This window comes from Nematostella vectensis, chromosome 8 (genome assembly GCF_932526225.1).
Source record: "Nematostella vectensis chromosome 8, jaNemVect1.1, whole genome shotgun sequence".
Lineage (NCBI taxonomy): Eukaryota > Metazoa > Cnidaria > Anthozoa > Actiniaria > Edwardsiidae > Nematostella > Nematostella vectensis.
Genome location: NC_064041.1, coordinates 6,401,132 through 6,417,199, shown reverse-complemented (window position 1 = coordinate 6,417,199; position 16,068 = coordinate 6,401,132). Strand labels below are relative to the sequence as shown.

Genomic DNA, 16,068 nt, shown 5'->3' with positions numbered 1-16,068 from the left:
GGTGCTACTCTCCCAGCATGCCATGCGATAACACTCAAAACAAAAAATGTCGTAAAAAATTGGTTGCAAAAAGTACTGAAAGAAACTTCATTTTGACATATTTATTTTGTTATTCTTTTTGGGGATGCACCAATTGCTTTGCTTTATGCATTACTTTCAAAATATGCTGTTGAAAGCCGAATAAATAACACAGCCAATCCAGTACAAGGATTAGAAGGAACAAAAGAATCTGTGAAGGTCACGAGATCATAACATGTCACAAAAACATAGTTAAGACGAATATTGCATAAGTTACGAGAAGTACTTGCCCTTGCGAATCACACGAGACAGTCGAATGGTCACTCTTGCTCTGCATTTGAGTAGTGGGTAAGAACTAGCAATATCTACCGTGAAAACCCAGCGTTTTCTCTTGGAAATGGGGGTTTCCAGGCTTGTGTTGTTGGTGGCTTTGAATGTTATTGTGTCGCCACATCTCACAGCATCCCACTCAATACCGACGTATTTCAATCGTTTAAACCCTGATGGCAGCCTGATGGACGTAAAGAGCCCGGGATACTGGATCAAACTCCCTACGATGGACCAAGAACCTCTAAGGAACCCCCAAGACTACAAAGGCACACTGAAAGTCCACCCCTCTGTGATTGACAATGCCGAATCATTGACTGTATCTTGGCATAGCATACAGGGGGCGAATATGACAGATTTTATTGCATTGTACTGCCCAGCCGAAGACACACATGATCGATTCCTTGACTACTTATATTTAAATGAGACCAAGACTTTGCACAAGTTAGGCAAGGGTTTTGTCCAAGTGAAGCTGTACAACATGAGGGTGTCATGCGAGATGAGGTACTTTTCCTATGACGGGCATGGTGTCCCTGTGCTAAAGGCACGTAGTAATACAGTGGAGTTCAAAGGAAGATCTGCAATTCCTCTTCAAGGCCGGATAGCACTGACAGGGGACCCAACTGAGATGCGTGTTATGTGGACTTCAGGAACAGGTGAGATAGTCAAATGAATCCTCCATTTCAAAATGAAAGTGAAGAGGGCATGACCAGTTGTGGGCTACAATTGGGGTCACATTGTTACTGTGACATCTATTTACAGAGTGCCAGCTACTTTAAAAAAGTTTTATTTAACCTATTGACTCCTGGCTATTTTTGAGCTGAATTTACAAAAAAAAAAACAGACTGAAAACAGATACCTCCCCCCCTATTCTGAGTTTTATACAGCCCGTCAAAGTCAAACACAGCTGCACCTAGTCAGCGGTATGCAAGCTTTCCAACAGTGCTTTGCGGTCCCCACTTTTAATCCCTCGTCATTGTGCTGAAGCCAGCACAAGTTGATGGTTGCTTGTATTTTTCATCAAAAATACAGCTATGAGCATATTAGGAGAGTGTCTCAGGACATCATGAAGTCTTTTGGGGCATAATTGAGTGCTTTGCTTATGGATATTTGCAAGCAAAGGTGGATTCATGATGATTTTTTCTTGTTTGGCTTTGCCTGGATGAGAAAATAATTTTCTAATGAATCACCACAGCTCTCCTAAATGCTGTTTTTTTTTAAACCAAATTGATTCCAAAATTGTTTACACTGCTATTCTGGTCTGGGTATGATTGATTTGTTTGGCTTCGGGGTGAAAAGACTTATAAAAAAACCAAAATCCTCGTGGATTTTTCCCTGGACCTCCCAGAATGCTTTTCAATCCCTAAAGGCATCTTACTGGTTTTACAAGCCTTCAAGGAGTGGACATTGTGTTTTGAGGCCATGGAAATAAACCTGGAGGATCAGAATAAAGGTATCTATTTGTGTCTTGAGCTGTGTTTGCTGATCTCTCTCCCTTGTGTTGTATTTTGAGCGTTTTATTGAGAGGGGTGATTCTGCTTTTCTTTCCTTGTTCGATTGGAAATTTGTCAAAGAACCTGTGCTATTATTTGACTTAAGAATAGTTGCCAACACCTTGGTTGGATGCATATCTTCAAGACCATTTATCCCTTAGACTGATGCCTGAGTATCTTCATCTTGTTGTGTTTAGTTTGCATTTATGAATTTTTTGGGTTGTGGGTACTCCCCAAAGCCGGTACAAGCCGGTTGAGGGGTCAATGTGTTAAACTAATAAAATAACTTCAATTCCTGCTTATCATTTCCTGCTTCCTACTCTGAAACTTAATAAAGCCCCTGAACACTATGCTAGAAAATGCATGTAGAAAATTAAATCCGCTAAATATGGTACAAAATTAAATATGAAGTCTTAATTCAACAAAAACAATTTGATACAATAAAAAAGTCTAAAAGTCTAAGTCTAAAGTCTTGGCTTTTACCTGAGATGTTGAACCTCTTTCTCAGCTGTCTACATTTGTGACATCTGTGGCCCTCAAGGAAAACCCTATTAATTAAACATTTTCTCCTGATTTAGACTCCAACCCCGTAGTGATGTATGGCATGAATAAGACCTTGACACACAAGGCTACTGGCAAGTCCTCCACCTACAGGGCCCAAGACATGTGTGGCTTTCCAGCAAATGGAATTGGATTCCGTGATCCTGGGTTCTTACATGATGTGCTGATTGCAGACCTCAAACCTGCAACCAGATATTTCTACCAATATGGCTCTGAAGAGGTCTGGATACAGTGCAATCTACACTTCTATGGTTATTTAAGTGCCCACTTTTTTTTTGCTAAGTGTAATGGATTCCACAGGATTGTTCAAACTGCAAAGATGAGTTTTTATGATAAATGAATGTTAAAACTAAACTCTTTCATACTATTAACTACAACAAGAGTGTGATAGAAGAATTGCCATATTTTACCCAATTTTTTTCAAAGCACTGTGAATTCCCTTTAACTCCAACTCCATTGTGAATGTTGATCACCCACTCCTTTGTTATTGTTTATCATTGAAAATACAGCTTTTTATTCGCAAGGGAACTTCAAAATAACAATCTATGAATAAAGTCTGATATGTTATTGCGTTATTTGATTGAAAATTTCTTGGTTAAATAATTAGCTTATGGAAATTGATGCTTTGTGCGACTCGCTATTGAGCGGGATCATAAAATGGCAGCAGGATTGTCCTTCTTTAACCTCTCCTGGTTTCTTGCTGAATAAAAATTAACAAATCTTATAAGCAAAATGTTTTTTTTCAGGCCATGGGACCCATGCTAAACTTCACCACTGCACCCATCCCAGGTGCTGATGTCCCTGTCAAGTTTGTAGCCTACGCTGACATGGGCGTGTCACCCACTCCTGGTGCAGAGGTTACGGCAAGGTACTCCCTGGAAGAGGTCAAGAATGGTGCTGAGCTAGTTCTACATTTTGGAGACATTTCATATGCAAGAGGATATGTAAGGGACTTCATAAAGTAACATTTGAGAAACCCCTTTAAATACATATTTACTCTATGAATTATGGTCACTCATTGTAGGCATATCTATGGGATAAATGGCATTCTTTGATTGAGCCATATGCCACCCGTGTCCCATACATGGTCGGTATTGGCAACCATGAGCAAGACCACACAACTGGTGCTTCCAAAGACCCAAGTGGTGCAGGCAAGGGCTTCCACCCCTCCTGGGGGAACTTTGGTGACGACTCAGGGGGGGAGTGTGGGGTTCCTATGTTCCATCGCTTCCACATGCCTGATAATGGAAATGCCCTATGGTGGTAAGTTAACTTTGCACTGTGGGCAGAACTGTGACATGGTCACGGCCCTCTACCATGGCCCTCTTTAGATGGTTTCTTTTGTAAAGTCACAGAATGCCCCTAATATTTTTTAGGATAGGCATACAGCACTGTTGGGTGCTACTCAATTCCTGATAATGGCTGCCAAACAAGCTCTTTAGTTCCATTTTTTTATATGTGTTTGAGATTCGTATATGTAAGTACCCCTTATAATATGGGTCCTTTATGTAAGTGTCCCTCCTATCCACATTTTGCCATCTACAGTGGAACCTGTAGATGGTTCTCTTCCCCCAGCAAAAATACAGTGAAATGTATTAGAAATAACCTCGATCTAACGATATTATTTTGTAATAGTTGATAATTAAACCTCCTTCCCTACAAGTATACACCTTGTGCAACAATACCTGGGTTTTACAATACATTTTCTATCTCCCAAGGCATATTGTAAAATCCAGGTTTCACTGCAGTAACAAGTGTATTCACAGCTAAAGATCATATCATTTGGAATACTGTAAACACTAAACTGCAAAATTATTTTATTTTTGGTCATTTTAAGGTACACTTCTGCAGTAGAAAGTGACCCTTGAGCATTTTTCTTGAATGGGTCCATGCCCATCCTCCCCTCCCCTCCCAAACTAGCTTGTATGCACTCTTTATCAAGGTTACACAATCTTGTTGTGTTCCCAGGTATAGTTTTGATTATGGGAGTGTCCACTTTGTCATGATGAGCACTGAACATAACTTTACACGAGGCTCCACCCAATACAAGTGGCTTGAGGCTGATCTGAAAGCTGTCAATCATAAGGTGACCCCCTGGATCGTCTTCATGGGTCACCGCCCAATGTACACAAGCCAGCTGGTATGTAATGTTTGTGTATCTGTATGTAGGACTTTTATATTGGATGCATGTGGCAGAATCTCCGTCAGACCTTGTCTAACCCCACCCCCCCCCCCCCTTAACACAGATTGGTGAAGTGTAATAAAAAACAATCAGACAGCATCCTCAGAGAGCAGTTCTCAGTTATGAGACCAAGCGTTTTTTTTTAAACCTGAAAAATCCCAAGCTTATCTAATGTAGGCCCATAGCAGGGGGTTCGGGGGGCTCGGGACAACCCCCCACTGAACTTTACAGACTCCACTTATTAAGTTTTTTTTGAACTCGTTCAAACATCTGTACGTGTTGTGGAAGCCAATTAGGTGCCATGTTTTGTGGGTGGCTAAGCGTACAAACATTTGCGTCAAATGCAATGTTTGACAAACATGTTTGCGTGTTTAGCCAGGCCTTAAGAGAAAATGGTCCGATTTATGGGTAAACAACTCCCATCCCACAGCTCCACTCAAAATGCTGGGTCTGAGTCCTTAGCTTGACCCAGATTCCAACCCAGGATCCTTGTCTGGCTTGAGAAGCGAAACTATTGAGGCTTGCAATGAACATCCACTGCATCATGTTTTGAAAGATTCAGGGGAGTGGGTGCTTTTGGGAGAGGGGGGGGTCACAGAAAGGTAAAAAAAGCTGGGTTTTGAAAAAAGAAAGCCTTTATCCAAGGTGATACTCAAATCTTAACAAGCCAATGTGGCGAATGCTTGCTATACAGTACTTTGCAACTCTCAAAAAGATCTACAGTGCAACAAGTTAAACCGCGAACAAACAAAAATGTGTGAATTTGTTTTGTCTTCTGATCAATGAGAAGTGAGAATTTAGCAAACTGATATTGTTGAGACTTGTATTTGACTGTTTTGATATCTCACATGTGATTGATCTGAACAAGCATTCCATACATATTTCCAGTGTTTTGCAGTTTCACTAGTCTGCTTTACAGTTTGGCTAGTTGTGCTGTAAAATTAGTCTTAAAAAAGACTTGCTCTCTATTCTTGTCCTTGGGAGTTGAAACAACTTCTACATGATTGGTTGAACAGTAATGTCACACGATGCATGATAAATGATGTAATGGGAATATCCAAATCACTAATCTCCTTGTTGATTTCTAATGCTAAAGAATGAAAATGATCAAATCCTAATCTCTCCTAACCTCTAACTCTTCAGGTACAGGGTCTCAACCCAACCATAGCACTCCACATGCAAGCAGAAATAGAGGACCTTCTTATGGAATACAGCGTGGATCTAGCATTATGGGGGCACTACCACAGCTATGAAAGAACCTGCCCTGTTTACAGGAACAAATGCACCCCTGGGGGCCCCACCCACATAATTGTTGGGACAGCAGGTTTTGATGTGACGCTAGACCCGTGGCCTATCCCAGCAAGGTCTTGGTCTGTTTACCATTCGTCTAATTATGGCTATGGGCGTGTGACAGTGGCAAATGCTACCGCCATGCTGTGGGAATGGGTAATTAATGAGAGCGATTATGTGGCAGACCGGGTGTGGTTGTACAAATGATTCCATGAGTCATGATGGGGTGATGGATCTTTTAAACATGTATGATCTTTTACTGACTCAAACAAACAAAAAATAACTAGAAAAACAACAATGCAATTGATATGTATATTTAAAAGACGAACTGAACCAATACTAGTAAGAATAGCGGACTGCGACTGACTGCGCAAAAAATGGAACGAACGTGCAAATTTTTTGGTCGATCAAAATTTCCCAGGCATGCTAAGACAAAGCTTAATGTTTCACTTTCGTTCTGGGCCTGTAATATCTCTGTAAATTTCTGCATTTTTAATTTATGTAAAATATCCGGGAACACAGGGCATCGAGGTCAGGGTAAGGAAACGGTATAAGCCGATGGAGGGAGAGGGGGCTGCCCCCTTAACCGCCTTCTTCCGCCTCGTTGCGCTGACCACGACGCCCTGGGTTCCCGAGGATGATCGCTACTATTTCGTTGTTTTGTTGTCCTAACAGCTGTAAAATCACCTTGACAACTGGTAATACAACAATGCTTTTATACTGTTAAAAGGTGCTGTTTATAGCTTAACCTAAAAAAAAGCCTGCCAATTCTACCAATACAAAGAGTTCGCGGGCCAAAAAAAAAAGATGGCACTGCCTCGTCCGCTTACTTGCTGGCTAAGCGCGCAGGGGTGCTTGGGTAGAACGAAGACATTTCTACCTTTGACCCTTCTCATGGTCCTTAGCGCCAGCGCTTAACCTTCCCATGCCTCATTGCGCTCACTAGTATATTTTTCACTTGTTTTTTACTGACTTGAGACGCCTTGGTACGAGGCAGGAGATGGCAGTTGCCGTCACGCCAGAGAGCCACGGAAATCTAAATTCGTCCAATAGAAGCCTGAGCGCGCGCTATTTTGTCACCCAAAACGTCACGTGATTTGTTAGTGCTAGTCACCAATCGACATGCGATAATAACACCCTTCTCTGCTTCTGTCCTGATTATCTCATGATGATTGATTGTTTTTAACCTCTGGCATTCAGCTGGGATAACGTAAGTGACGCCTAATGCCTACACCCAATTCTAAGAAACCTTTTGTATTTCTCTCGGAACGCTGGATTCATAGTATATAAAGCATTGATGGTTGAAGATATTGCTCCAAGCCAATAATAAATACAGGGAGCCCGAGCTCAGAATTAGTGGTTTTGGGGTTTTGTGAGAAATTCTTAATAAAACACACGAAACTCACCATTGTATATACTATATAGAGTGAGGTAGGGTTGACCGAAATTTACGAAACTTAGCAGAGGAAATTTAAATGATCACTTCTAACCGCTCGATTAGAATAATTTCTCACAAAACCCAAAAACCACTAACTGTGAGCTTGGGCTCCCTGTGGTCATGAATAGAGGAAAAGTTCTTGAGAAAAGCAGGATGTGCCACGAGTCATATCGATTATCAGAATCACCGCCCAACAACACACGACAAGCGCGTACACAGTGGGGTGCGCGCGCACCCCCCTTGGCCGCAGATAGTGGGTCATTTCTTATTGAAGGATCGTCAAATTCTATTACTACATATTACTGCGTACCCCCATACCCCCCCCCCCCCACCTAGCCTGTGGAAGCCTAGGACAGTGTGCGACAAAGTCCTTTGTATGCTTTAATGTGAATAGCAGTCGATAATAGTCGATGAAGAGTGCATGCACTACTTGAATGTAGCGATTGTCGGTAACGACCACGAGAAGAAGCGTGAAACGCGATACATAATCCGTGGAAATGGTAGACGAGGTCAGAAAATAACCACCTGCCCACAGCCAACACTGGACCTGTACAGGACCCGAAATGATCCCCAAAAGTACCCAAAGTGATCCCGGGACCCGAAACCATACGGAGGAGTCCCCGACATCGACCTCAAGGAATTGCGGTAATGGACAAAGGGAAAGCAAAAGAAAGCACTTGCAATTCTTAAAGCATAATTAAGGTTTTGCCCCGGCGGTAAACCCATAAACAGAGTCCAAAACAAATACACAACTTTTAATTACTACTGAAAGGAATAACATTAACATAGCCCAGCCTTGCTCAGAACAACCAAACTGTTGGCCTTCCATCACACTCTAAACATTTGCAGTTCCGACACATGACTCTGACAATATAAATCTCGTTTCCGGTAAACATCGCCCCTAAAAATCCATATTCATTTGACAACCAAACGTGTATTTCACAACGAAATCCATGTTCACATGAGCGAATATTATTTACCGACATATTTCAGGGGCGTAGCATGGGGGTGCCCCCCCCCCCCCCCCCCCTTTCTAGCAGCCAAAACTACAGTAATTGTATGAAACATTATCTAAAATAAAAGAGAAAATGCCTTGAAAGGGGCTTTTGGGCCCCCTCCTGTCAAATATCCTGGCTACGCCGCTGCATTTTAGGCAGCTGGTTTGTCCGAGAAGATGGCGGAATGACAAAAGCACACTGAGTAATGTACTCGAACAACCCTTTTACTACCGTTGCAGGATGTGGCTTTTGTTGAAAGCAATATTTATGTGAGTATTGAATTTCCTTAATGTATTCGGCCGTACAACCCCGCATGATCTCATGATAGGTCTTTATTCGCCGAATACAAACAAACATGCACAAAAGTAACCTTAAGAATAACCTTATGTTTTATCTGTGGATCGATGTGGAGACTTTATTTTAAGTCTTGTTATCTATAAAGGATTTATTCACGCCTGGTTCTTCATATCACGGGATTTTCATTTGACCCCAATTTCTGACTCAACCACTGTATTTCCCGCGCAGTCATATATCAAAATCTTAATACTATGGTTTTAGTAAATCTAAGTTTCCTGATAGTAACACAAATAACTCTAAAATGTTTCATATGTTTTTAAAACTGAAAGCCAATCCTTCCACATTCCTTTTGTTTGTCCATTACTGCAATTCCTTGGGGTTCATTTCGGGGACTCCTGGGGGTCGTTTCGGGTCCCGGGATCAGTTGGGGAACTTTTGGGGATCGTTTCGGGTCCTGGGCAGACTCGTACCGAGTCGTTATTTGCTGTTGCGCGGACATCCACAGGAATCCTGAAGCGAATTCCGACCCCGAAATCGCATCGTGACCGTCATGCATCGCGCGGCGTTTGTATACGAGACTGGGTCCTGCGATCATTTCGGTTCCTGTACAGACCCTTAAAATTATACAGGTATACGCAGCTGCTGAGGATAGAGACATCGAAAACGGACAATGCACCGATGAATAAGTTAATCATCTTGTCTTTGTGTTCCTCTTTGTACACAATATGTACAAAATGAAATATTGTTCAATGCGCCGTCTCCTTTTAAAAATTAGGGGCTAGTTACACAAAGCCTGGATCCTTCATCTACTGGATGTACTATCTTTTCGCCAAATAGAAAGCAATCGCCTGAATTTTAAGTAAGGCTGAATTCCAACATCGTTTTATCCATGAGCCATATTCAATACAAATGCATACAAATGAAGATGGGGGAGGGGGGGTGCGTTCGCACCACTCCCCCCTGGATACGGGCCTGGTTCTGAAGTCGTAAAACGAGAGACGGGATTTGCCTTATTTTAGGCGGGGGAAAACGGTATAAGGTATACCGGGAACGGAATTTGTCTACCAGGAACGGGAATCTACATGAAGGTAGGCCTTTCCAGATTGTGCTCTGCACTATTGTAGCGCAATTTGGGTTTGGGAGCACTATTTTGATCAGATAGCACTTTCTGGCTTTGTGGGAGCACTATCTGGAAACGCCTACATGAAGGGTCGGTAAGTAGAGGTCCCTGCACGGAAATCACGGTTCACGATAAACTGATCAACTGACGAAAAGGACCAATCTTTACTCTATTAACAATTTTTAAAGAGAACAGATCACGATTCACGCTGATCAAATTTCGCCATTCACGAATCACGGCGAAGGTAGTAATAACGGATCACGGTTTTCAATTTGTCCTTTTCACGATTCATCACACCATGCTGCTCAGGACAACACTTCCTAAGACTTCTAACCCTTTTTAGCCCCCCCCCCCCCCCCCCCCCCCTCACCCAACCCCCCCTGTAATATACAGTATAGCCACCGGGATTTTGCGAGAATAACGGCCGGGAAACGGGATTTTGACCCTCCTTCTCCCTTCAGGACCCTGTTTATAAAGCGTACAATATACTTTTTCAACATTGTGTTGATTCATAGCTTGTTTATGATATTATGTCAATTTCATAGGTCCTCAATAAAGATCCAATCATCGCCACCCACATGCAGCAGGAGTTTGAAGATCTGTTCTACAAATACCACGTGGATCTTGCACTTTGGGGTCACTATCACAGCTACGAACGGACCTGCCCCGTCTACAGACAAAAATGCACACCAGGGGGGACCACAAATGTCGTCGTTGGTACTGCTGGCTACGTGCTCCTGTTGACGCCGTTTCCGTTTGAAAGAAAGCCTTGGTCCGAGTACCACTCGGTGCATTATGGGTATGGCAGGGCCACAGCTGTCAATAGCACTGCGTTGCTATGGGAATGGGTGAAGAACTATAACCATGAGGTGGCTGATAGGGTGTGGTTACGGAAGTGACGTCAATAATACCTACCTTTTCAGCGAAATTTGATTGTTATACAATAATAATAATTGTCTGGATATCAAAGCGTTTGAAACAAGCAAACTGAGGCTAAAAAATAAATTTGATATTGAATAATTGGAAAGGAGTCTAGTGGTTTTTTCTTACGGGATTTGACCCGTGGCACCCGTGATACCCTGGGTACCAGAGTCTCGAGCTTCGTCCGTTCGTTTACTGAACGAAGCTCGAGCAGCCAGTAAAGGGTGCATAGTAAACGAACGAAGCTCGAGCAGCCAGTAAAGGGTGCATAGTAAACGAACGAAGCTCGAGCAGCCAGTAAAGGGTGCATAGTAAACGAACGAAGCTCGAGCAGCCAGTAAAGGGTGCATAGTAAACGAACGAAGCTCGAGCAGCCAGTAAAGAGTGCATAGTAAACGAACGAAGCTCGAGCAGCCAGTAAAGAGTGCATAGTAAACGAACGAAGCTCGAGTAGCCAGTAAAGAGTGCATAGTAAACGAACGAAGCTCGAGCAGCCAGTAAAGGGTGCATAGTAAACGAACGAAGCTCGAGCAGCCAGTAAAGGGTGCATAGTAAACGAACGAAGCTCGAGCAGCCAGTAAAGAGTGCATAGTAAACGAACGAAGCTCGAGCAGCCAGTAAAGAGTGCATAGTAAACGAACGAAGCTCGAGTAGCCAGTAAAGAGTGCATAGTAAACGAACGAAGCTCGAGCAGCCAGTAAAGGGTGCATAGTAAACGAACGAAGCTCGAGCAGCCAGTAAAGGGTGCATAGTAAACGAACGAAGCTCGAGACTCTGGTAGCCAGGGTGTAGGCCAGACAATCATATTAAATCGCGGTACATGTTTAGCTTATAAACTTGTAAAACTTGCAAGATCATCAATAAAAAAAAACTATTCTATGTTTCGTGAACGTTTTCTCAAAATTTAGTAAGTTGATATAAAAACAAGCGGCAAACTACAACTTTGGGTTTTTCTACCGTCATAGCCCCTATTATCATGAGTAAAAGACATACAAAAAAGAGTATTTTGTTAATTTTCTTTTACTCGTGATAATCGGGGCTATATGACGACAGATAAACCCAAAGTTGTTGTTTGCTGCTAAAACAAAGTCCACAATTATGAATGCGTAATCACTGCGTATTTCAGAAAAGACCCCTAGGAGCGTACCTAGGGGACTGGTTGCGAACCACTCCCCCCTTTGGCGGCAAAAAATTGGGTTATTTCTTATTTAGGAATCAAATCAAAATTCTAGGGAAATCATACACTTTGATTAGTGACTAGTAAGGCATAGCCTGTATAAAGACCTCCGTAATTTCTTTCTTATGAACGTAAGAAATGAATTACGAAGGTCTGTATTGTATTACAGGCTATTCGAGCAGCGAGCAACCCGTATTTTTAGCATTTTCAGTTTCTTAAAATGGGAATATCGAGCAGCAAGTTCTCCGAGCACGGCTAAAGAATCTTAGCGAGCATGCGAGCATAGCCGACAAACTGCGAACACCACATCGACAATTCGTGGGACGGGGGCTCACTGAAAAGAGGGGACGTAAAGTATCTATGCCCAGGCGTTGCTTTTGTGTTATTTATGAGCGAGGACTGGCGTCGATAGTGATATGCAAATAAGCTCTAGATCAACAGTCTGACAACGCGCCAAGCGAAATGCAAATGTGAGCCATTTACGACCTCCAAAAGTCTTGGCCACTTATCCAACACACTTTGATTTCACTTCCTCAGTTTATTTGTCTCCTAGTTATTGTGTCTTCTGTTTCACCGGCTATCAGAGATACAACTTTCCGCGCCAAAACTCGCCAAGAAACATGCATCGTTCATAATGTTCACACATTCTTCGAGTGTGGAAAACTGCTTCTCTTCGTTGTATGCAAATTGCTCAAGAAACTCGAAACCTTGTTGTTGTTAAAGAAGAGTAGTATCCTAACTTGCGGTTGATTATTCTAAAAAATGGCAGTGCAAGCTTCTTGTATGGAACTGGCGCTAGAGGGTGAACGACTCTGCAAAGCCGGTGATTGTCGAGCCGGCGTGAGCTTTTTCGAGGCCGCGGTACAAGTTGGAACTGAAGATCTCAAAACATTGAGCGCTGTCTATAGCCAGCTAGGAAATGCTTATTTTTATTTACAGGAATACGAGAAAGCTTTGGAATTTCATCGCCATGATTTAACTCTTGCAAGGACTTTGGGTGATCGTGTAGGAGAAGCAAAGGCTAGCGGTAATCTTGGGAACACTCTAAAAGTTTTGGGAAAATTTGACGAAGCGATCGTGTGTTGTACACGCCATTTGGATATTTCTAGGGAACTAGCAGATAAGGTATGTGCCCCTACAAAGACACAGTAAATATTGACAATGAAAATGTTACTGAATATTACAGAAAGCGGGTTGCTTTGTGCATTGGTGTTAAGTATTTTTACCGGTTTGTGAGACATTTAGAGATGATAAACGAGCCCCTCAAATCGAATCGGGAAATACATTTTCCCCTTGGAAGACTGCACAATTACGCTATTACTAACTATTCGTGACTCGATTTTAGAACGATGAAAGGGAAATTTAATGATAAGGTATTAACCAGCCTCGGAGACTTTTGACAACAATCCAATAAAGCATTGTTGAACGTCTGTCGAATGCTATAAGTCATTAGCAAGAAGAACAAATCGTATAAACTCGATTTGGCACATTCTAGATTGAATGCCCGCGAAAATTACTCTCGCTAGAGGTTCGTTTTGAAAAATATAACTATTGAAGAGGATAACCTTTTTTTCTCAGTGTCGATGACCAGTTATTTAGACTCTTAGCGAGTGATCTCTCGCGGAGTTTATCTTTATCTCTCATGTTCTCTCATGTTGGGTATTAAAATAACAAAAAAACAGATTTGCGCAGATTTTTTTTGGATGATAATACTTACTTGATCTATTTTTCGCTAATACTCCCTCAGGGCCTAAACGGCTATCGACACTATCTCGTTTCTTTACAGATTGGATAAAATATTTTGAGCAAGTGTGGAGTCAATTAATATTGCACCAAATGTGTTGGTCGTTTGATTTCACAACAGTGCTGCCAAACAAATATTTGACATTACTATAAACTGGCTTCCCGAAGGCCAAACAAGTGCAACAACAAAACCGTCCAAGAAAGGTGCCAAAATTCATTTTTTTTTCTTGAAAAAGCCGGCACATTTTAACCGATTAGTGTTCTCTATCTTCTATTTTATGTCATTCTGTTTTCATGGGTAATTTAGTGCTCTTGTGAAAGAAGTTTGATGTAAAATAGACTTTTTTTTTTCAAAATATTCAAATAAAATAACAAATTTGCTATTTACATGATGGTTTCCCATGCCAAGATTATATGCCAATTTTATGAATTCTAGTTCCGTTTTTAGATTATTCCTGTCCTTTGTATTCAAGGTATGCTGTATATTATGCTCTAATTACTTTGTAGCTGTTCTCCTTGCCCTTTTAGAAAAATAATCAGTATTGTTAGTTGACATCTGCTAAGTGGAAGTGACTTTCACTTAGATTGGCCCGCAATTTTCACACAAACAAGCTTTTAATAATAATAATAATGATAGTAATTTTTTACCAAAATATCCATTATAAACTCATATTAAGAGGGAGATAGAAGCTTATTAAATTGCTTTTAGAATTTCTTTGTTATGGTTTTCATTTTGAGTGAATAAACATTTTGGTAAACAACAGCTTAAAATGGTAAATAAACAGGATACCTGCCAGTTTCTCTTTAGCCATTTACATTAAAATAATAGAATTGCCTGACAACTAGTTCATATGTAGCTTTAAAAAAAATTCCATGAGGCATTTTAGAAAAGACTTTGAAAAGGTTTTATTAATGTGTTTTGTCTTTGATTTGATTGATAATACAGTATTTTGAACAGAGCTCTTGCCAATTGGTGACAGTTTTATCCTCATCTTCTATGCTAGTGGGTAATATTTCCTCATTTGTATTTGTAATACACCACTTCAGCTTCCTGTTGCTCAAGGTCCAATCAATTTTAAATTCTAATCAAAGGATTTTGCAAAATTTAATATCAATTGATAAGATATCAAATCGGTTTTGTTTCCAGTCTGTACTGGTCGCTAATTTTGATACAAATTTAAATAATTTTGCACCCTTGGAAGTGCTAGTATCACTATTTTTTATTTTCACAAGGATAAAAGACATTAAAACATTTTCTGCAAATTTCGGTGTAAATTTTGCAATTCTTACAGCCAAATTCATTGTTGTGCGACCTCGACGAAACCAAAATCCTTGTCTTGTTTGGGAATAGCGCATAGTCAGATACAAGCCTGGGGCCGGTTTGTCTTGCTTTGATTGTTTGGTTTGATTGACTACGCGCTATTCGCGCCAAACGAAGAAGGGGATTATGGATTGGCTATAATGTACAGTATTTCTTTGGACTAACGATTACAACAAGTACTTGCTTTGGTATGACCAATAATCCTGAATTGAGGTTTCTATAAGTGTTTATTAATATGCAATCATCTTTTTTTTCTCAGACAATTGGCAGCACTCTTACTAGACTCTAATTTATATGTATGTGCTTTACTCATTATAAAGTTTTAAGAACTGTCTTGATAATTTCCACTTTTTAAGTAAGTTCAAATGTCATACTATCTATGAGTCATATTCAAGTCAATTGAACCATGTTCATTGTTTTATGGTCATTTGCATTGAACATAGTACAGTCAACGTTTCTGATGAGATCTTGCCATTTTGTAAGATGTCATTTGTGTGTCATGAAACAGGAAGGAAAATAATATACTAAAATTAAGAGGTTTACTGCATGGATGTAGACTGAAATATGCCTGAGCGAATATCTTTGGTGCCTAACAGCTGTCAGTGAGACATGAGGCATACATAAAATCCCTATGATCTTCAAAACATTTTCTCTGAGTCTCAACCATAATGCTTGATATGCACACCTTCCTGTTTTGATAATTGAAACGGAAAAATACCCATGTTATAGATAGATATGAACAAAAAGTTTTTACTGTCCAATTTCTTTGTTCAGGAAAATTAGGAATTTTTCTCATTCTTGATTTTACTTAACAATATTTATTTTATAATTAGACAGAAATAAGGCTGAAATAGTCTATTTGATCTGTATGAAAAATCAAAAATTAACATAGCAATTTAAAGTATGCTGCTACTCAACAGCCAATCATTTGATGTTTCTTGAGAACCAGGTGCAAACCTCATGCTATAGCTAGTACCGTACCCCTCTGTCAGCAAAAAAACATAGAATGTACTGTATATCAGTCAGTACTGATATCAGTACTGTATAGTCAGTCTTCCCAAAAAAATTGTCTTGCTACAGTACAGTAGTTATATACCAGGTGCGTACACAGGGGGGTTTGAATTGTCTAGACACTGTATTGCTTTTTTTAGCATCACATCTCACATCACACCCATACACTGT

General features: G+C 40.8%; 2 protein-coding genes across 3 annotated transcripts in view; both read left to right on the top strand.

Annotated features, from left to right (window-relative positions):
• Positions 1-12: 12 nt before the first annotated feature.
• Positions 13-11,524, top strand: LOC5501583 (probable inactive purple acid phosphatase 2). Of its 2 annotated transcripts, none has more exons than XM_032369880.2 (6): positions 13-1,001; positions 2,417-2,619; positions 3,146-3,343; positions 3,424-3,662; positions 4,368-4,539; positions 10,270-11,524. In XM_032369880.2, exons 1-6 carry the CDS (start codon positions 416-418, stop codon positions 10,621-10,623), a joined length of 1,752 nt encoding a protein of 583 aa, XP_032225771.2. In that variant the 5' UTR covers positions 13-415; the 3' UTR covers positions 10,624-11,524. The 2 variants fall into 2 exon arrangements, with proteins under 2 accessions (XP_032225771.2, XP_001622861.2); XM_001622811.3 differs by lacking the exon at positions 10,270-11,524 and adding an exon at positions 5,725-6,600.
• A 723-nt stretch (positions 11,525-12,247) lies between these two features.
• The window catches only part of LOC5501576 (G-protein-signaling modulator 2), a 41,495-nt gene continuing 37,674 nt past the window's right edge, over positions 12,248-16,068 (top strand). Inside the window, exon 1 of the mRNA XM_001622809.3 lies at positions 12,248-12,947. Within this exon, the coding sequence (XP_001622859.3) occupies positions 12,585-12,947 (363 nt within the window). The 5' untranslated portion in view covers positions 12,248-12,584. The remainder of the gene's footprint in view (positions 12,948-16,068) is intronic.